Raw genomic sequence first — 23,210 nt, forward strand, 5'->3', positions numbered from 1 at the left:
CGATGAACGTCGTGCTGTATGACCAGCTGGCCCTGATGAAGGAGGGCGGACCGGAGAACGGATCGGCTTCCGAACTGAGCTCGCTGGTAAGTGGATTGCAATGAAGATTAATCCTCGTTCCTTGCACGTTTGAATGGGTGAAGTCACGTACAGAACATGTGCAGACTTCTATGTCTGATCTGTTTTTCTTCGTGTTGTTCTCAATGGTGGGCTGTGACTTGCAAAACAATGCTGTCAGCCATACGTTCCCGTCCGTTTGCCCTGAGGCGTATTACTGTGCTCCTCTCAGATGGCGCAACACCGAACACGCTATTGTGATGCGTGCACAATCTCGAACGGTGACGGTGATGATTGACTATGATAACCATGATTAAGCGCTTGCTCATGCGGTTGTCACCAACATGTGTTGTTTTGGCTGGGTCAGTGTGGTTTAATTTATTGTTGTTTACATTTGCTTGCTATGCGCTGGTGCATCTCAGTAAACAGTGCTTTTGGAGCCTATTGCTGCGTTTATGAATGAATGGGCTGATGGGCTCTTCGTTCTGAATATGTGTAGGTGATTGGGTTGCATGGAGCGCAACGCATTCAATGGCTTGCCATTCCTTTTCAGGTTATGTATCTTCGTCGCCACCTCCACTCTGCGGGATCCGGGACGCAGACTGTAATGGGGACAGTGTACTCCTCTGTAGCCGGCATGCTGGGCGTCAATCTCCACAACGTGCAGTTACCGCACAGCTCGATGATCTGCTGGCACAAAGCGTAAGCATTGCCGAAGGGGGCGTGGGAAATGAGTCTGTTCCTCTAGCACTATCAACGGCATTGGGACAGACTGGTTGTTCAGGTCATGGGTTTTTGGGAGGTCTTTTCAGGTCTGCTTTATCAATTGGTATCTAATAGCCTATTTTTTGAATTTTTTTTGTCATAGGTTTCGATTTTATTGCCATAGATTTTGAACTTCTGTGATTAGTTGTGCACTTAACTATGTTTCCTTGAGCTAATCACGTGATGTGAATCAGTGATGTTATGCACATCATGTTTATGTTGCTTAAGAATATCGTGATTCCCAAAGAATTTGACAACTATAGAATTTGGCTGTGGATGATTTGATCACATGCATACGGAGCATGTTCATCTTATTATTCGCCTAATTATCACGTTGGCAATTAACTAATGTTTTGTAACTGCCGTGGTCACACATGTTTGGCGAACTTCTAGCGTTCTTCCTTACATCTTGGTACAAAGCTCTGGCATGTATGCCTGAATGTCTGGGCAGGTTTTCAATGTAAGGCAGGTGTGCGTAATGTATAGGCAGTATATGCAAGCCAGGGTGTTTTGGGTGCTGCAGTAAATTGTGATATTTGTTAATAAGGAATGTCGCTAATTGGTTGAAATGTAAGCCTCATGGGCGATTGGATTCCTTCCGTGTGGGAGGCTGATGAGAAACTTGCTCTGTGCTAAAATAAATTGAAAGATAAATAGGTGTCGACGATTATAAGTCATCCTTTGCAATGTAATAATCATACCAAACCTTGAAATTTGCTACCATAATAGTGGAAAACACCTGTTACGTGTACACAACTCGTCATCACGTACAAACGTTGCATATTTTGTTGGAGTGGAATGTGTTTGTCATTCATGATCAGTGCTGCACTCAAGTGAAGTGAGCAATTAAAAGTGATGGCACTGTGTTACATGTCATATTTAGCTAATGACCTTCCTTTCCTTCAGTGGAGCCTTGATTACTTTCCAAACTGTTTTCTGACAAGAATACCCGAATTATCGCCGGCGTGATCAGCCTTATCACATTTTCTCCGTTGCTGAGAATATGTATCATCTTGTCTTGTTTGACATCTTGATTTTCATCCATTCATAATCACAGTAGCATGCTTTAAACACAACATTCTTATCGCATAAACTGAATCGCATTCATTCACAGTGTGTTGTCGTTTTCTGTAAATTCAACATAATCATGCACTGACTGTACTTGTCTTGCCTTGTTTGTTTGTCACTGTGCTTGTATGCGTGTTTGTTTGTGACTGCGAATATCTGTGCTGTACAGTGACGTATTCCTATTCACGTGTCACATGTGGAAATTCACACAGTGTGTGTGGTGGCCTGACGTGCATCTCCTCTGGCAGGGACGGTGAAGAGTACCTGTTCATCGACGTTGTCCGCCGCGGCATGCGGCTGTCCTGGGAGCAGGTGCTGGAGGAGCTGAATGCTGATCACCGGGAAGTGGACCTCCAGATGCTGGAACCCTTTCCCAGGGCAGGGGTGCGTAATGCATCGGATGTTTTGAAATTCTTGGACAACAGGCCCTGTTACGTATGGAACTTGTTTATATTTGACAAGTATGCCATTTTATTTAAAAAGTTCTTGCATGACTCATTTGTGCAGAGAAACCAAATTGAACAGGGACTGACTCATTCTTAGACTGGGCGCACGGGAGTCCCAGGTTGAGGATTTTGTGCTCTTTCGTGAATCTATGAGAACCAGCAGTCTTGCGACGGCTTGTAACGAGCCCTTGTGTCTGTACGCTCTCCAGTGTCCGGCGGTGTGATTGTGATACCAATCCTTGTCTAACGCAGTGTATTGTTTTTTGGCAGCTGCTGTATCGTCTCATCAATGGCGCAGTCCATCCGGACGCCCGCCGGCCAGGGACCGGCTTCGACCTGGTCTCGTTGGAGACGCTGGCGTGCTGGGCCCGCAGCGACTGCCGTCCGAACACGGCCGCAATCGTGGACCTGATGTCGACGATGGCTCGTGCCCGGCCCATGTACACGCGCCGCCTGTTGCAGGTCAGTGGTCTTGGATGACGCTAGAGCTGGGCATGTGTTTTCAACAATTGTTGGAAAGATGCGTCTGGGTCACTATTATGTGCGCGATGCATGTGCACGATGGATGTGTAAGATACGCATGTGACTTTTAATATGCAAGGTGACGTTCTGGTCTCGTCTTCGGTTCACAAAATTCTCCAGCTCGTAAATGGCGTGTCCTCGAAGGCTGCGCGTTACGCCCATGGTGGTGTTGAAAAGGAAATGGTAATGTAATGAGGAATAATTAGTGCTACCTTATTTTCACTGTTTTTTTCTCTCTCTGCAGCAATTCGTCGAGACTAATGGCTCGCTTGTGGCTGAGAACGAAAGGCGTGGCCTGGAAGCGCTCATGAAGCACTTCAAGAGGATGTACAAGCGGCTGGTGCGCTCCCTAGACGAACAGGAGGCTGAAGTGCAGGAATTGGTAAGAATGCACTGGATTTGATCAAATTGACAATGTAGGGAGTTAATCGTATAGCTTCTCTTAATTCTATGCTGAGTCGTTCATGTGCATGTGCTGATGTGTGGGAGGTGGAAACAGGTTTGTGCGCCTGTCAGTTACGCAGTTGAGTGTCATGGTGTGGTGTTATGTATAATGATATGCCTGCACACTTATAAGTTGGCTGTATCTCTATTTGGTAGGGTTAAATAGCTATGTGAAACAGGTTTAACCCCATGCATAAGCATCATAAGCATTGTAAAGGTGTGATGCAGGTTTATTCATTTCGTATAAATTCATTTCTGTACGGTTGTTTTCTTCCATTTACTTTCTGTCATTTGTTGTGCAATTTCCTGCAGACATGTGACGATGGATTCGTTCCTGCTATGGCCCTTTGTGACCATTTGTGCACCATTATATTGTCAACCTGTTTCTGATCTTTGGAATGTATTATTAACCTCTCGGTTAGTAACGTTCTCAGTTAGTTTGCAGTGAGTTGTCCTCACCTCATAAGTAATCTACATGGCGCTTGTTCGAGCATTTATGGATGTGCTATTTTCCCATGTTGCTAGTTTCTGGGCGTACTGATGTTCGTTTTTGCCTTCTCAGGTCATTGTCTTCTCAGTTATTTCCCGCGTCCCAACGACCATTTTAAATCCTGATGTCCCATTATCTCGTAGTGTTGTGTGCAATACCCTCATTGTCTTTATCCGTGTTTCAGGCGGACCTCCGCGCGGCTGGCCGAGCAGTGGGCGACTACCGGAGGCAGTTTGGTGTGGGTGACGTCGTCACGTACGGCGACGGGTGCCTGGCTGTGGTGTACGGCTGCTCACCATACTACGAGATCTCACAGGTAGGAGCGACACCAGTGGAACTGTCGTACATGGCAGACCCTGCCTGAGCTCATTTGTCCCATTGTGTTGAGAATTGGTGTAGTGAAGTGTTATTTTCTGAGGATTCAAAGAACCTTTTTCGTAATGTTGTTACTTCTCTCACAGTAAGCCAATCACCACATGCATAATGATGGTTTCATTGTGCCATACGAACTTCACAACCATCAAATTTTTTCTCAAATGTAGGATATGGGATGTATGTAATATTTCGTTGTTTTGTGTATCTGCCGAGGTCAACTGTAATTTTGCAATGTCCTGTCTGCCTTTGCTTCGTTTTCATTGTATGCCCTCGCTGTGTGGCAAATATCCATTGCGGTCCCATACAGGTATGTTACAGTGGTCCCATTCTGCTATCATGGATTTCACCCTTGCTTGATCGAAGAAGCAGTCATCAGTGATAGGTACTTAGATGTAACAATTTGTTACAGTTGTCGCTAGATGCATGCGAGCTCTTAACTAGTATTCCTGCGAAGTCCCACGGTGCCGCCTCGCCCTCAACACTGACGACAGCCGTGCGGTGTGAGTTATTGTGCTGACTCGGTGGTGTTGTTTTCAGGACTGGACGGCAAATAGTCGCGCCTGCTCCGGGCTTCAGCGCGGACACAAGCAACCCTTCTACAGCTTGCTGCTGGAGGTTGACCGGTTCGGATACATGGCTGAGGGTAAGCAAGCTCTTCAAAGTGTTCTTCACTGTATTGGAGTTTTTACATGGACCCCTCCTGCTCCTGGTATTTGAAATATGGATAGGGTGCCATAAACATTTTGTTTTGGCTGCATTGGACATACTTTATGTTTACTACGAAGCTCCTATATGAGTCTGACATGTGTGATACCCTGATGTAGGTTTTTCAACATCTTTTATAATTTTTAGTCATCATAATGTCATAATTTCAAATGCATCTTCACTACACAACCATACTGGGAAATGCGCTATATAGTGCTATTCACGCCCAAAGCTGCTACTCAGAAGTTTTCGTAGGTCGTCCCCAAACCACAGCAGATTGATGAGATGTCTTGCTCCCATTTTGACGTAGGTCAATGGGCGACAAATGACCGCTGCAGTCGGCGCGCCCGAAAACACCAATCAACAACAATTCTGGTGTAGAGCGTCACTTGTGTCTGCATCTAACAGAGGTGTTTGGATCATTGCAGAGGAGCTCCAGCTGTCCCCGGATCCCCAGCCAATCAGCCATCAGGAAGTGGGTCGCTTCTTCACCCGGTTCGACGGGGAACGGTATGCGCCGATCGCTCCGCTGGCTATTCGCTTCCCGGGGACGCTGTGTGAGCATGAGACGAAAGCGAGCTTCGTCGAGTCTTCGACAGATGGCAGCGACAGCGAATGGGAGGACGACGTTGGAGATGAAGAGGAGGAATGGAGACCGTCACCCCCTACAGTGTGGATGGGCGTTTGGCCAGCGATCCTCCCCGAGAACTCAGATGATGAGGACACTGATGGTTGAGCTGTGACCGCTGACGGTGATCCGTTGAACCACTTATGGCTATGTTTGGGCTGTGAAGAATAGCTCACTGGTGTTACTGAATACCTCAGCTGCCTCAGGTACTCTGTATGGCTGTACATATGCGTGTATGCCCGTGTAGGTGTTTGGCATGCAACCAGTCCGTGGTCTTTTTGTTTGATTGCTCGTGCTGCATTGGCGCCGGTTATCCTACGCACTCAGGGTCGCAAGTACATTGTCATGGTTTGCTGTGCCTTCTTTTGTATGTGATAGCATTCTGTGCCATCGGTTGTGTATGTGATGCCAGCTTTAGAAGTGTGTGCGTGTGCCATATGTACATTTAGATGTATCAAATGATTGGTAGGTGACGACTGATTTCGTACTCTGCATGGAATTTTGGGCTGTGTGATAGCTAAGCATTGATATTAAGTCAATTGTTGAGGTTTGAAATGTGTGCATTGTCATGCCTTAGGTGGTAATTGGCTATTGCTTTCATAGCTGTGATATCTTGTCAAGCTGTGTGCTTTGATATGTCCCGCTGATTACGTTCTGTGTGTCTACATTTACCGTTGGTAACTGGCAGGTACCAGGTGCTACTGGTAGCGCCGTTTTACAAAAGAACGACTTCGGGCTTTGTGTACCTGACATGGAACCATGCCCTGCAATATTTGTAACAATGTATATGATCATGCCAAATATACTGCTAAATTGTTGCGATGTGTTCTGGGATGAATGAAAGACGGCTTTGAATAGGCTGGTTTCTTGGCAATAAGAGAACACGGACACCGTAACTATGACATATGCAACCTTACTCTGCTACGGATCGCTTTTCATCCTTTTTGCATAGATTTTTAAGAGCATTATGGTGGGCTTCGGTTATATTCAACAAGCAGGAGTCCCCAAACATGGCATAATTTTTAACAGATTAGTTATGAGTACACTTTACTTGTTGGTGGCAGCTGTTGTATGACATGTCTTTCGATTAGCAGAATAAAGACTTTTGCTTTTATTGACAGCTGACTGGGGTAGCCTGTCCTGACCTGGGCTGACTGCAGTGGGTCCTTTTCGTCAACTAAGCGCTTCTTCGGCTATTGAGGGCTTCTTCGCCGGAGGGATTTAGTCATCTTTTGAACCCTATGGACACTTAGGGTCTTCTTAACCTCTCAGCGCATTTTTGACCACTGGGACCACTGACCACTTTGACCACTTTCATCGCCCAAAAGCCCTCCTGGCTGCTCGATGGACTCCCTGACCGGCCAGGGGCACTTTGGACACTTAGGAGTTCAGTAAATGCTCCAGGTTGCCTGCCGCAGCGTAGTGCCCGTATTTCCGCTCAGGGATTTCGTTCTTAAAGGAAATGTTCCACATTGAATACATTGAACGAAGCATGAAACATGATGAAAAAAGGTCACTTAAAAGCATGAGTATCGATTTCCTAAAAGGTTTGGGGGGGGGGCAGATTGCTGGGAGTCATCATTAGGGTGCAGGTCGAAGATTTTCTTGGATTTCATGCCTTATGTTTGGTTATCTACTAGATATATCATCTATATATATATATATATATATATATATATATATATATATATATATATATATATATATAACATACACACACCAGTGTGTGTGTGTGTGTTTGTATTTATAAGCACTTCACATCCTTTTAAACCTTATTTGCATAGCCACAGAAATCATAGATGGAGACCTCGCAGATTGCATCACCGTTTTATAAAGGCACCTGTTTGCGTGCCTTTAGCGTGCCTCTCCTTGGCCGACGTCACCTACGGAGGGTAGAAGTACCCGCTCCACTGCTCCACTGAGCTGAGCTTAGCTCCACTGAAGTAGAGCGTCGCCAGGGAGATTTCTTTGGTGCGAAATCCTACGCGAACGTTTAACACGCGCTCGGGTGTGGGGTCAAATTGACACCCCCAAAGTTTTTTCCAGAATGGTTTCCGAACGGTGCGGCGTAGCGGCGCCAGATTTTGCGTAGTTGTAGACAATTGAATAGCGGATCGTTTCTCATGAACAATTAGATATGCCTTGTAAGGTTGCTGACCTTTGGCAGGTCAAAGTCAGGCCGTGGTTTTATCGAAGGCATTTTGTAAAGAATCGTTCAATCTGATACAGTAACGGAGTGTTTGAAAAAAGGTATACATTTCTGAGATGCTTTCTTAGGCACTACAAATATTGAATAAGCAAATTGTGTTGACGTATGGTTAGGTATGAAGGCCAGACCAAAGTCAAAACCAACCTGATTTATTGCTGTAGGGTTTACTGTATGGGATAGTTTGTGGTGCCCATTTCGAATTTATTGACAGCAGGAACCGCAATATGCATTTTCCATTGACTTCTTAGATGTCAGAAAAGGTCATGGACCTAAGATGACCCGGATCGACATTTGTTGTTATCAACATACTGCCTAGCGTAACATTTGTCGTTGATTCCAATGCAAAACTCAGAGCAGTGTTGTATGATTTTGGTCACTAATACCTTCAAAAACTCAAACAAGGTCAATGACCTCAAATGGGCCTTTCACCTTTTGCTTAGAAACAGTTCTGGAGGCACTTTGGTAACCAACCTAGAATTTGAACTTGTTTGACGTTATTTGGCCGAAAGGTTATGTCCAAGGAGGCTCACACTTTGACCTAAGTGAGTTCACGTACAGGTCAAGACACCCTGCAAGACACAAGAGAACTTGAAACAACGCCCCTGAACTATCGAGTGTGCCAGAGTAGGTTGACAAATAGGGCTCCCAACAAGAGCGTAGGGCCTTCCATTCCAATGGAAAGAACCGAAGACCTTATGTGAACGGCCCCAGAATGATAGAATGTGTCCGAACAGCTTATCAGAAAGGGCCCAAAGAGAACGTAGAACAGCTCTTTTCAAATAAGAAGTACCCAAAATCCAGTGCGGAGGGCCCCGAAAGATGGAGTACACCCGAGTAGATTATTAGGTGGCCCAAACAGGAGTGTAGGGCCCTAAATTCACACACCAAGACCCAATGTGCAGGGTCCCTGGACAATGCAGTGTGGTGGAAGCGGCGGACAGATGGGGTCCTCGACAAGTACGTAGGGGCCTCCTTTCAGATACGAAGTGCCCAAAGCACACAATGTGGAGGACCCCCAGATATTCGAGTGTGCCCACGCATGTTAACAGATGGGACCCCGGCAACAGCGCAGGGCCTTCCGTTCAAATATGAAATATCCACGGCACGATGTAGAGGGCCTTGAATAATTGAGTACACCAGAGTAGGTCAACAGATAGGGCTTCCGAAAAAGGCGAGAGGCCCTCCATTCAAAAAGGAAGTACCCAAAACCGCACGTAGAGGCCCCGCACGATCGAATGGACCCGAGCATCTTATCAGAAGGGGCCCGGACAGGAGTGTAATGTCCTCCATTCAAAAAAGAAGGACCTAAAACCTGGTGCGAGGGCCTCCGAAAGATGGAGTGTACCCTAACAGGTTACCAGATGACCCCGATGGGAGCAGAGGGCCCTAAGCTCGAGCACCAAGAACCAATGCGCAGGGTCCCCAGAGCAATCCAACGTGGCCGCAGAGGCGAACAGAGGGGGCCCCCGACAAGTGCGTAGGGCCCCGTTCAAATAGCACATGCCCAAGGCCCAATGTAGAGGGCCTCCGAACTACTGAATGTGCCCCATCAGATTATCAGATAGGCCCCCTCCAAAAGTGTAGCCCCCCCCCCCCCCATTAAGAAAAGAAGCACCCAAGGCCAAGTGTGAAGGGTCTCCGAACGACTGGTGTGCCCAAGCATGCCATCAGGTGGGCCCCTAACAAGAGTGCAGAGCCCTACGCAAGTGCCAGAGAATTAAAAGCGCCTGGCGAATTAAAAGAGCCTTCCTGGCGAATGGAAAGAACACATGGAAGGGATCGTGATTGGCAAGAGTGCCCGGGCACACTAGCAGGAAGGGCCCCAACAACAGCGCAGGGCCACCCGAGCAAATGCGAAGAAACAAAGGGCAACGTGGAATGCTCCTCAAGTATGGAAATCCTCCAAGTGAGCACATGTGTGTCCCAGAAACAGCATTGGGCCCCTAGACATTGTAAGGAGGCTTAAAATTTCCAGTTCACGACTTTCCCAATCTTTAAATGATTTTTTGACTTCTCATAGGCCCTTCATTTTCGCTTACAACTGTTCTTGGCCGTCTTGAAATCCAGAGATATCCAGTTCTGTTGCGTTCTGTGTTTAAAAAACTGCACCTGTTTGGCCGGCTATGGGCCCCCGTAGCCAATGGGCCCCTTCTGGACCCAAGAGATGGGGATGGCCCAGTGCTCCCCACCCCCTTTGGATCCGCCCCTGCTCATCTACGTCATTAGGCAAAGAAGGCTATCCAGCTTCACAACACCATTTGTTCATTTTAACATTGTCTTTCCGGAGAAGGCGGAGTTCTGTGAGCGGGTAGGCATTTTGGGTCATTGAGGAGGCATTTACCCCCGCAGCGTAGATGCCAAAATACCGCCTGGACATAGGCTGGTGAGAATTTTGGAAGTGAATCAATGACTCACAATACGATAGATTTTTCACGCGCCGTCATTTCGCTGGCTGCTCTTTAAGAAATAACACCTGTGGCAGCATTTCAGGCACAGACAATATCGGAAGCTTGAAACTGCCAACAACAACGTGAAAAGGGCATGAAACTGGAAACTCTCATTTCAAAACCAAGCCAGAGAATGAACACTCTGTCATATATGCTATATCTGGGACCAGCTTCTGTCCGCTGTCGGCGGCCGCTGCCCTGACCCGGCTGTCTCTCGCGTGATTGACTGTGAATTGATCGCATGGCTGCTTTGTTGCATGTTTCTGGATCAGCGTTACCGCTAATTGATATGCAAAACATATGCTGGACACCTGCACCAATATCTCTTTCCGAATGATCTTCCCTCACACCACACTACCGCAGAAAAAAGTTTACGCGAAGCTGCCTGACTTAGGTATGCATTGGTCCAACAGATATTGAACTGATCATCATTCAGCGTAGCCGACTTGACTTGCTTTCGGGTGTAGGCAGGGGCGTAGCCAGAGCCTTGCCAAGGTGGAACACAGGGCTGCCAAAAAACCCTCTTATGGTGCTCCCCCCCCCAAAAAAAATCGGGTATAGCTTACTTGTTAACAATAAACACGGTTTTCTTTGTTTTCTTGTTGTTTTTACCTTGTGTTCAGAAAAGAAGCTAGACGTTACGTGAGATTTATGCGTTTGCATCTTGAAGTCAATAAACTGCAGAAATCAGGCATTGAACGACCACAAGGAATAAATCACTAATGCTCTTGATTTGCAATGGTTTAGTGGACGATTTCTAAACCGATTAAAGAGGCTTTGTCAGAATTGTTTAACTGAGTTCTACTATGGGCATCGTGAAGGGCATAGTTCTAAGGGCATCGTGAAGGTAGATTGTACATCGATATGTTCGATCGAATTTGAAGATGAAAATTTGATTGCAGATAGAAGGGTTAACAATGTGAATTAGAATGCCCAAGCCATGATTGTCTGGAATTGTTCAGCACTCAGTCAGCATCGATTAGTGATGCAATTCATGTATCTTTTTTTAACATGCGCGCTCGCAGATCTTATCAACGAAAACCACGACACCAGACGTTGTAGTCTCCGTAGTCCGCGGAGCGTTAGCCTATCGATTAACTCTTAGCCGTAATCCACCGGTGGACGAAAATGATGACGATTCTGAAATAATTGACTTTAAACACCTAAATCGATTGATGATGCAAGTTATATGACGTAGTATGGAGCATGCGCGCTCGCAAATCTTAGTAACAAAAACCTTCTCGCCAGGCGTTGCAGTTTCCATAGGCTGCGCAGCGTCGGCATAGCAGCTAATGCTGGACAGTGACCAACGCGTGGACGAAAGTGATGACGCTTCTAAAAGAAGTACTTTTGAACGCTTCAGGACGTCAAATCTGACATTTAGAAGCCAGTCTGGGCGCATATTTGACGTGTGCGATTTTAAGACTGATGATAAGAACGGATTGTCAATTAAAGCACCGCGAAGTGGGCTAGAATCTGGTGATGGAAATAGAAAAGTGAAGGAACAACCTCCATTTTTCGTGTTTCTGTAACTATCAATCTGCCTTCTAGACAGATAAACATGGTGTCCGTGGTCTGGTGGCACTTGCAATGGCCGACGCCGTTCGGTTTTAAGGAAGCTGCAACCCAGGCCTTGCTCTCGAGGTCGCGGGCGGGCATATTCAAACCTTTGATGTCATTTGTTTCACTAATCCACTCTGAAAAATGAACGTTCTCAGGCAAGCATGGCAAGCAAGCAAGCCTCAGGCAAGCCTTGTTCGTTTTTTTTTTTTACTCATTTCGACCCTCTGTATTCAACAATAATGAGACCCCCACTCTTATCAACAGTATTGAGACCCTTAATTCCTTCCGTGCGAGGGACCCCTTAAGTAGAGCCCAGGGGCACATTACCGTTTCCGATCAAGGGCTGAAAGGCCATTCCGTCCCATTGCGAAGTGACTTCTGGCTGTCATTCTGACGATACGGGGCGGCATCTCCCGGTCGTTCCGGAGGCTCTTAGAAGGATGCATCATATCACATTGTTCTCCTCCATGACACGGGAGGCCTTCTGAACCACGTCGTTGGCCCGGATCAGCACAGGAGCCCCCATTGACACAACAACATACGCAGCAGGCGGCCCAATAATTGCCACATAGACTCCAGTTCCATATTTATCTGTGTTCTTCAGAGGTATTGAGAACTAACTGAACGCAGATTGTAGATGAAATCGGGGTCCCAGATTTCCATTAACATGGCTAATCCATGTCCACCTTAAAATGCTCAAGATTCAGTCAAATTGATAAAAACTGGTAAAATTATGTGATGTGATTTTGAACATGCGCGCTCGCAAGTCACAGCAGCAGCCTCGCCGCCCGGCGTTGCAGTCTCCATAGGCCAATGAGCGAACGAAAAAATGACGTATCTAGAAGAAGATGGATGATTACATAAGTAAGTTACATGCAAGTTCAATGTGATGTAAAGGTAAGCTAAATACAACCTAAATCTGAAAAGTGGGAGGGGGCCGTTAACACTGCTGGCCCCTTACCTTGAAAAGTGATGGGCCATGGCCCCCTTGCTTCCCCCCCCCCCCCCGTTCCTACACCCATACATATGAGCATATGAGCAGAGAATAAATACTAAGCCAAATAAATACGAAACGATTATCTTAACTATAAGTATGGGTAGAAGGTACCAAAACACATCACTATCAGGATCATGAGCGTCCTATACCAAACATTATCCTGTAAATACTAAGTGACTTTGTCATGCTAGCTTCTTCACATGTCAAGCCAGCCGGTTAGTCGTGGGCAGGATAAGACACACATTTTTTCGGGTGGTGGATTTAACGAATCTGCCTCCAAGCAAAGAAGCGGGAATATCTTAAATAGGGGCAACGCTTAGTCGGAAACCACGTAATTTCGCTCCATCCATGCCTTGTCTCTCGGTATTATTTGTCTCCTTCTTCCATCAACATATAGTTGATATGAGACCCCTGAAAATCAGGAGAGTGGCTACACATGGCCGGCGAACACAGCTAGGAGAAGTGTGGTCATTCTGTTAGGTTCTTCTGCCGGCTAGGGCCGTTGCTTCCGACAGTGATGTGATAGAAGACTGCTCTATGCGGACGTTCCCATGTTACCTTCGTCACATGCTGTAGCTTGGGCACGTCATGCATAATATTAACCAATACCTAAATTTATAAAAATAATGTGACATTAAGTATGCATAACATTAATTATGCATGCATAATATCAAACAACAACCAGAATATATAAAACAAGGTAGAGTTCTGAAATGCAATTCATTCGCATGACGTATGCAAGTGAGGAAAGTTGGTATGCATGAAGTGGGGAGGGTGCAGAAAAGGAGCAGACTGAGCCCCGGGTTACTTCGCATGGCGCCTAAACGGCCAGCCCGTCAGAAAGGCCGCGTCACGGGTTTGCGGCAACATTTTCCACGGGTACCTCATCTACGAGACCACCATCCACTGAAACCCCCGCCGCTTTACGTCGCGTTCAGTTGCATATATTGCTGATTCGTCGTCTTGGTTCAAGTGAGGTGCTCGTAGTCCACGCAGTACTTCGACGCATTCGCATTGTATTGGCAGTTCATATCATAGCTCGTTATTACCTGCTGGTAGGCGGTCATCAAGGTGGCTCGGCCTTGGCCATCTAAAGGGATTTCGCATGAATTCAACTAGTGTGTCGTCTTGAGCGCTTGGCGGACTGTCCATAGAACTCCTGACCTAGAGTTGGGCTCATTTTGTTTTGCAAGTTGCTTGACGCACGCAACCTAGCAACATCCCACAATTTGCCGAGCGTCGTGCTCCACCGTGGGTGACGTCACATGTTCGTCTGCACATGTGACGCCAGACATTTCTAGCGCGCTGATACGGATTGGAAACACACGTTCAGATCGGGAGGCAGGCGCCCAGCGAAAGCTGCCGGCTCTGAGCGGATGCCCGTTGTCGGTAGGTGGCACTGGGGTCGGCCGTCCTCGCGCCCTGCGCGGCGCCCCGCCGCCAGCACGTGGCGGCCGGACGGCGAGCTGGCGCGCCGCTAAAGCGCGCTCCTCGGCCGGCGGTGGTGGCGCCTCTGGCGGCGGCGCGGCCGACTACCCGTGCGGCGCGTGCGGTGACGAGTGCGAGGGCACGGCGTGCGTGGCCTGTGACCGCTGCGAGGAGTGGCACCACCTGAGCTGTGCACACCTGAGCGCGCCTCAGCGGCGCAGTCTTGACGTGATCCAGTGGTTCTGCGGGCCCTGCCGGCGCCGGCGTCGCGCCAGCGCCCGGTGATGACCGGCGCCCCGGCGTGGGGCCTCGGAGCGGACCCGTTCGGCTTGTGGTGCGCTCGGGTGCTTCCTGCTCGTGTCGCAGTGTCCGCTCCGGCGCGAATGTGTTCTTAAGGCTCGTGAGGACAGGTGCCAAATAAATCTTAAACTTTCAAAAGTTTTATGTGGGTGCGCCAGCCAGCCTCCGTGGAAGCCCTGGGTCGGTTCCTGGGCTGAAGCCGGCAGGGAAAGCACGCACGTGGCGCCGGGGCGGTGCGGTGACCGCAAGAGCAGCTTTCCCTCCAGCAGTCGCACATCACGTTTATCCGTGCAGAGGTGGGGCTGACTACGACCGGCATGGGTGACCAGTTCGCACTGTCTCGGTGTCACGGTGCTGTCCTGGGGCGTTTTGGCGCGGTTTGTGCGGCGCCAGGATGGGTGTTATACCTCAGACGGGGAGGGCAACTAACTATGGCCGAAGACTGTACGACAGCCAAGTGCAGCGTGAAAATGAAGAGGGACGAAGTGCATGTTGTGATGGATTGCCTCACTGAGAAAGAGAAAAACAACCCGTGTTACTGCCGCGTTTTTTACATGCTCGCATGTACTAAGACGTCTGGGCTACACGGCTGCTAGGGAGGCTGGCGTGCTGGTTATAATTTGCGTCGAGTATTTTATGTCAAACCTGCCCATTTTATCCGGTCAAGCAAAGGAAAATCACTCCGGATCGACTCCCGCGATGCAACAGTCGACGCGGAAGTACAAAATAGGATGTTTGCAAAAAAAGAAACACACGGGCAGCGCACAGAATACCGACGGGAGCGCTGTGACAGACAGGACGGGGATGTGGCCGCAGTGCCGGGCCTCTGGCTGACAGTGGCAGCCGTGGGAGCGGGCACGGCACCGGACTTGTCGGGCGAAGCTGTCCTGCACGCGACAGACGGACCGCCATCCGTCTGTGAATGTCCGTGAACCCATGTTGTCTTAAAGTGAAATAATGGGTCGATCACATTTGTGCAGCTGGTTGTAGTCGAAGGTACATTTGGTTGTAGTCGGAGGTGCGGTTGGTTGTAGTCGGATATGCAGTTGGTTGTAGTTGGAGCTGCAGTTTGTTACGGTCGGGCTGTGGCTTACGTCATTGAATTACTGGTAGCGTATGTTGGTGTTTCTGTTCGGTGGCCTTTGACGGCTCTGGTTGCGTCTAGGATGAAGCCAAAAAAATATCGCGAAAGACGCGGGAATGTGTGGTCGTATCTTTATCCCCCGTGTGAATGGGATCACCGCCCAATATCCGTTTCACCCCGTATCGAAGCACCCGAAAGCCTAAATTTCTATTACTTTTCATCCTGTAATTGTGTGAATTGCCGTGCGCTACACGATGGAGCGCGACATCCGCCAGTGAAGAATGGCAGATGTCTGGCAATGGAGCCTGGCAATGATAACTGCGACCATCTCCCCGCGTCGTGCAACTGTGACTTGAGCCCCGCCCGTCTGTGACGACGCCCCTGCGTTTCTGTGGCGGCAGAGGAGCTGGTGGCCACTAACAAGGAGCGTCAGCAGACGGCGGCCGACATGCAGGCCCGCTGCGCCGCCACCGAGACCCAGCTGGGCGCGCTCGACGCCAAGCGTGAGCTGCTCGAGACCCAGCTAGCCGCGACGGTGGGTCAGACGGGGGATTATCGCAGCACCTAATGTTCGTAACCCCTAATGTATCACAACACCTAATGTTCGAAACACCTAATGTATCACAAGGCCTAATGTTCATAACCTCTAATATATCATAACCCATAATGTATCATAACCCCTAATGTTCGTTACTCCTAACGTATCACAAGGCCTAATGTGCATAACCTCTAATATATCATAGCCCCTAATGTGGCACTACACCTAATTAGCCCCTCATTAGGCCTAGTGTATCAGATCATCTAATGTTTCATAACTCCTAATGTATTGCAACTCCTAATATATCACAACACCTAATGTATCGGAACGCCTAGTGCATCATAACCACTAATGTTTCATAGCGCCTAACGTATCATAACGCCTAACGTTCATAACCTCTAATGTATCGCAACTCCTAATGTATCATAACGCCTAATGTGTCAAAACACCTAGTGTGTCATAACCCCTAACGTATCGTAACCCCTAATATCAGCTGACGACGCTGGCGAGGGCGGGCGATTTTCAACCCTTTCGACCGCATCTGAACTTCCACTGAAGTCTACCAGATTATGCGGGCGTTTGTGGCGCATACAGTACTGGAAGGCGAGGCAAGGTGGGCGGTGTCCGAAAACTCATTCTTGATTTTTGTCATGCTCATTTTTGTGCTTTCCAGGCTGATGGGCTCTGAGAAGTGTAACGGAGTAATAGAATATAAGAATGAATTGATGAAAAATCCGTTCTCAGCGCCCATTGTTTGATGCGCATAAGGAAAAGTAGATGGTGACATGGAAGTGAGGTAGCTGGAAGGCAGGGAGCTGGTTCATCAGTATTTGAACCTGAGTCACGCTTGTCACAGTTCTTGCACGGCTGAATGATCAGTATTTGAACCTCAGCCATGCTTGTCACAGTTCTTGCATGGCTGAAATCTGTTCTCAGCACTCCTTGTTTGAAGCTCATAAAGAGAAGTAGAGGGTGACACGAAAGTGAGACAGCTTGAAGACGGAAATGGTTAATCATTGTTTGAATCTGAGTTGAAGACAGGGAAATGGTTGATCAGCATTTGAACCTGAATCACACTTGTCACAGTTCTTGCATGGCTGAATGATCATGGCTGATGAATGATCTGAATCTCAGTCATGCTTGTCACAGTTCTTCCATGGCTGAATGGTGGATGCTGGTGCATACAGTCTGTGCTTTTGGCATACGCCCAGTTTCAGTAACCCGTTGCATTGAATTGTTTTTTGACAACCCCCCCCCCCCCCCAGCCTCATGTTAACTTGAAATGGGAAGTCATTCCTCCCATGGAAACAATTATAAGTCATCAAAAAAAATTAAGTTCTAACATCAAAGAAGCAAACTCATGTGCTCAAAATGTGTGGAAAAATCGGGTCTTGGGGGCATATCAGTTAGGCACTGCCAGGTGAACTTCCAGCCAATTTTCAAAAGTGATGCCCCTAGCATATAACATGGCTAAAACTTACCAAGCTGGACAAAAAGCATGGCATGATAAGTGGGTGAATATCAGAAGCCCTAATGTTTGTAACCACTAATGTATAATAATGCCTTATGTATCAAAACTGATAATGCTTCAGAACATCTGGTAGCATGGTGGGTGCTGGTGCAGATAGTCTGTGCTGTCGGCCTAGGCCCGGTTTTAATAACTCATTACATGGGAGTGGGCTCATTTTACTACCTGGGGTAATGTTTCAGTAGTTATTGAGCTAGGATTTGAGAAATGCTGGTGTCAATCATATTATGTGTTGATTGTATAGATCAACAACACATAACATGTCCCTGAGAATATGTCCCTGAGAAGCGCATGTGTATGGATGTCATATATATATATATATATATATATATATATATATATATATATATATATATGACATATATCTGTGCGTGCGTGTGCGTGTGCGCGTGCGTGTGCGTATGCATGTGCGTCTATGTGTGTGGGATTACATATGCGTACAAACACATTGCTAACACTACAACTTTACGTGACAACTTGTGAATATTTCCAACGATTTTCTACCGCTGAGGGGTAGTGACCTTTAAACAGCGCATACGACCTTTTCTCCACGAACTTTTCGGTCCAGAATATGTTCGTTACGATAGTTTCCCGGCGACTGTTTCTTCACACAACCTGCATCTTTTGTAGCCTTTGCACGATGCACTTTTTGCATGGCGAGCTCTTTAGCATACCTATGTCGTTCTAATGAACTAAGGCATACAAACTTAATCTCAAGAAAAATTGCCGTGCGATCTTTTTCTAAGCGTACTTTTGAGCTCAGCAGTTACTGACACAGGCACTAGATGACACCCGAGGAGTGTTATCTCTGCTTGCGGACAAAGGCACGTAAAGAAAAGGCCGTGCGACAGTTCTTGGCAAGTTACAAGTTACAAGTTACAAGTGGCGTAAAGTTCGTCAAGATAGGCTTCGTACGGCATCAGTTTCGTATTGTGAAAAGAACCTTACAGAAAAGCATTGCTCGCCAAAACAGAAGTCTGAAAAAGTTCAGCACGACACTGTTTGCACCGTAAACGTTCGTATGGATAAGTCCGTTAGTTTGTTTGCCAAGGGTGAAGCTTGTCTAAAAAACTACTGGCGCTAAGGTTTTTTTTTTGCAGATGTTTGATGTGGACACAGGAACATTCGTCCTCAAAAGTTTTCATCGACAAAGTCAGTTTCACATGAGTGCACACACGAATATTGAAATTCAGATGTCTGATGTGTGCATGAACATGTTCAGGTCAGACAGTCCCCAAGGATGCAGTGCGTCCGACAGCAATACTGACGCCGTCGCCTGACAATGGGATAAGTCCATTTTAACTTAAATTATTGCATCCTATGGTTGCATGTCACATGCCATGTATCCTGCTAACGCTAAAAATGTGCGTTATTTGATTTTCCATGAAACCCCTAACATGGTCACACAAGAAGGCAAAAGGTTTGCTACAGCTCAAAACCGCAACAAAGCATAGATAGCGCGTTAAAGCACATGAACACTTACTCCGTGTTTCGAAATCTAGAATCGGCCCGAAACGGAAAGTCGTGCAACGGTGAATAAAGATAAAAGAGCACCACGTCATGTTTTGTGCGAAACTTAGTCCAGGAATTCACAGTCCTTCGCCGTCGCCAAGCTCATCCTTACACCTAAACGACGTTTGGACAAACGTTTTTTTCGGCTTTTGGGACTTCTCATAAGGATTTTCTGAGGCCGACGAATATTTTCCAAACCATAATGCTTGAACAGGACACCGGATATATCAAGGGAGCGTGTCTAGTCAAGTAAGAGTTTTTGACTGAGCACGTTGAGTGGTAGCTAATTTTGATTTACAACTTTTGGTGCCGTTGGTTTCTACAAATTCGTCCACCTAACGAGACATAGCCGCAGTCCCAATTTTTTTCTCGTTTGTATGAAAGAACGAAACTATCGGGTATTCCCCAAACAATATTCATTACTTAACACATCGACATCATTGAGCAGGTATCGTTGGTTCTAGCCAATGGCTTTTCGAGAATGTCGCTTGTCAGCGCTGACAGCAGATTGCAAACCCAGCGATGGCGGCGGCCATTATGCCGATTTTTTTTCATTCAGCTGAGGACTGCGGGTGTACGGGCTTAGACGTAAGATATAGCTGGTCAGTTCATACGCACCAATTCATGTCGGCCTACTATATACTGAGATGAGGAACAAGTATTCTGTCGCGTCAATCGGCTGCACTAGGCTCTAGGGAAATGTGACTATTCTACGTCACCTAACAACCAAAATGATGTCTACGTTACCTAGCAACCAAAATAATGGCCATGTATATAGCGTGCAGTTAATTGCCACATATGTCAGTGCATTCGTCCTTTCGTTCCCGCTGATTGGTTTATATTTTAGGATTGTGTTTGTTCACGTACAGCCATCGATTGGATGGATATAAATAAATAAATCAAAACTGCTGCGAGACCCAAGTGCACACTTAGCGACCAAAGTTAATCATAGATCATTGTCAAACTTCCCTTAGGCGTGTAAGGAGAAAACCGATAACATAAGACACTCACCGCTTAACAATAGCCAGGCTTTATTCCACGACTGAGAGGCGGAGCCATCCTTCACAGGCAGTATTCAAGCGACATCGGAGAGATGGCGTGAATAATTTGATATTCGGCGATGCTTTTATCGTCCTCGTCCTTTTATCGTCCTAACGTCCTCATGCGAGTGCTTTGCATGCAAGCAACCGATGCTGTGTCACTGATGCTTAGAAATTTTCACGTGCGTGTTTTTGTCAAGCAAGTTTATGTTGCCAGTACTAACGTGCTCAAGAGTGTCTGAGATAAATTTTATATTTCACTTAACGCATGCAAACCCTTTGCCTAGGAGCTTTTGCCTCCCCGTCAACATTTTGCCAAAACAAAAATTTTCAGGCGTTCTTTAAGCCATACAAACATTTGCTGACGAGGTCTTTGGTACTAGCCTTTTCGCACGTTATTTTACCAAACGCACTTTACATCACGCGTATCACGCACATTTGTTGGGTGAGATTCCACAACCCCTTTTTCCAAGCGCATGTTTGTCCTAAAATCCTTGTCTTCGCGGTGATCGATAACAGGTTTTCAACGCTAGTGTTGCCTGCAACAGCAGCATACGACTGGCGGTCAGTGCCTGCTAGTTCGTACTGTTGTGGCTTGATTCGAAACTACTGCAATTAAGGTGTGATTTCAACTTGGAGTTGAGCGGCACTGCTCTTTGTATACATGCTGTTGAGCATGGGGACTCCCTCATGAACAAGGGATGCTTCTTGCACGAACCAAGGAAGTGGCAGACGGCGCCGCTCGCTGACGCCACACCGGCGACGCCGGCAGTCAACCTGTCCAGACCCGCCTTCCCATCGATGGCATCCCGCCGTGCCTGACGCCGCCAGAACTCGTCCTCGCTTCTGCCAACGCTGACCCACCCCGTGCCCCTTCTTGGTCGCAGGAGCGAGGGCAGTTGTCAAGAATGGGGGAGGGGGTCGGAGGCATTTGAGTCGTTTCTTTCCATGTACCGCCGCAAGCCTAGTGCTGAATTATCTCAGTTGTTGGGAAGTGGACTCTATCCCCCGAGGCCCCCCCCCCCTAGTAACGCGATCGTTCCCTCGCCTATGCTTGGTCATATCGTCCTCGCCCCGGCGTCCCGGTTGTTATGCTGGCGGCTAGCGGCCGGGGGTTGTTTGGCCCGTCCCGTTGCGGAGAGGTGGCTGCCCCCCCCCCCCCCCCCCCTCCGCCCCCCCCCTCCCCGTCCAGACAAGTTGGCGCATGGGGAGGACGGCTCCTGGAAGTGTTTTTGTGAGCGTGCTGGGCGCATTGGTGAGTGTGCATTGTGCAATATCATTTCCGTTTCGTGCACTGTGCTGTCGTGTGGCAGGACTCTCTTTTATTGATTTGTTCTTTTTGATACGACCGGTCCATTCGCAGGACAGCGCCATGTTGCTTGGAGGGCGAAAATCCCTCCAATATTGTGCATCCTTGGCCACTTAGTGACGTGGGAACCCCTCCTATAGTAAAATGAACCTCAATTAAAAAAGTCGGTTCCAGTCATTGTGTAAAGCGTCATGTAAGGCTTATTTATGTATGGGTAAGAAGTCTCCCTTCCCTCATTGAAAAGGCTTTAGACGATGTCCTGGGCCTGCGTGACTTTTTTCTTGTGCAACAATACATTTGCGATATCTCTCGACTGTTTCTTCTGCCGTACTTGTTTGCAATATGCGAATGATGCGTTGTTGGTGTTTTCAGCTTGCGGCTCTTTTTGCGTATTTTCTCCGGCGGGATGAAGCTCGCTGTTGCGGATATCGATGGCAGCGGGATGGACATCAACTTCAGCCCTTCGTTAGCTGGGGAGGTGCTCCGCTGTTGAACTGATGAGCTGCTGCTGAGAACGCAGCTACTCTGCTCTGGATGGCTGTTTGAGCAGTGCTGCTGGCCGCCCAGAAGCATTATGTCTGCCAGCAAGCTGGCACAACAATCAGAGGCTTCTGTCAATCATCTGGTGCTGCTCCAGAATCATCATTTTTAGGAAAGTAGGCATTGTATCACATGGGCTCGTAATGTTCAGTTCGTGCTTCACGAACAATTTTGCTAAAATCTACGGCGATGATTTCCTTGCCACGATTATTGGTAGTTCCATACGATGGACATGGCAAAGACAAACTCTTCTTTATTTCTCTGAGCACTTTCGCAGGCAACAGGAGCAAACCAAGTTTTCGAATTCTGTCATAAAAAGGAAGTGACAGCAGTCTTTTTCAAACTGGGCTGGCAGTGTTTGCCAAGAATGTGATGTTTTATTCTTTATTGCATATATTTTTATTAATCGCACCTATTCATCCTTGACTGCTTTTGTTGCCATCACCCACAATCCATCCATTTCGGGGGCAAACAGCGAGTGCCTAAAACGACCCATACTCACCCTTTAATGAGTGAAATGGATCGGAAACTAACCGCTTTAGAACAAGAAATTACTATCGAGATGATATCGTATTCTCACATCGACCGATGACAGCTACTATGCTCCAGTCTGTCTGATCATGACAATGATAAGCTTGTTAGCATAGTCCTGGTGAAATCAACAACGCTTCATTTCCTTTTTTATGAATTTGATACGAACCCTTTGAGTGGATGGATTTCTGGGATCAGCGCTCACGCTAAGCAGTGTTTGTTGTGTGAGCCCTGACCCCCACCACCCGATCGTGCAATTCCAGACGACAGAATTTAGTGCCGAAAGCTTAACGTGCCGCAATGTTCGGCACGGTCCGTCCTGCCCTCTGACGTCAACTGACCTTTAACGCGACCGCTGCCACCGCCCGCAAGCCATACTTGTCAAGGGCATATAGCGAGCGCCCTAGAGCGACTCGAACCCACCCTGCCGGGGGTGGGTGAGCGGAAGGCGGGCCTTTAACCAACTGAGTCACCGGGACGGACTTTTTCTCACGAAATATAAACGTTCTGATTGATTACGCTCATAAATGGCACCATTGATGGTTTGATGTCGTAATTGTGACCGTATGAAGACTAAGTCAAGTCTGCTTTCAGGCAAGCACTCCATGCAAGAGGCCTCACGTAAACGTTTCCCATACAAGCACCCCGAGAAAGTGCGTGTGTAGTGCATTTCTGCGCTGCTAT

The 23,210-nt window shown here is 47.6% G+C and overlaps 1 protein-coding gene across 1 annotated transcript; it reads left to right on the forward strand.

The window, feature by feature from the left end:
* The first annotated feature begins 625 nt into the window (after positions 1-625).
* On the forward strand, positions 626-6,071 carry LOC119108644 (F-box only protein 21-like). Its single transcript, XM_037232259.1, has 7 exons — positions 626-759; positions 2,139-2,274; positions 2,607-2,798; positions 3,103-3,240; positions 3,977-4,108; positions 4,705-4,810; positions 5,301-6,071. The coding sequence occupies exons 1-7, from the start codon at positions 665-667 to the stop codon at positions 5,606-5,608; spliced, it is 1,107 nt and encodes a 368-aa protein (XP_037088154.1). The 5' UTR covers positions 626-664; the 3' UTR covers positions 5,609-6,071.
* The last annotated feature ends 17,139 nt before the right edge of the window (positions 6,072-23,210 follow it).

The sequence above is a fragment of the Pollicipes pollicipes genome, unplaced genomic scaffold (assembly GCF_011947565.3).
Source record: "Pollicipes pollicipes isolate AB1234 unplaced genomic scaffold, Ppol_2.1 Scaffold_6686;HRSCAF=7923_pilon_pilon_pilon, whole genome shotgun sequence".
NCBI lineage: Eukaryota > Metazoa > Arthropoda > Thecostraca > Pollicipedomorpha > Pollicipedidae > Pollicipes > Pollicipes pollicipes.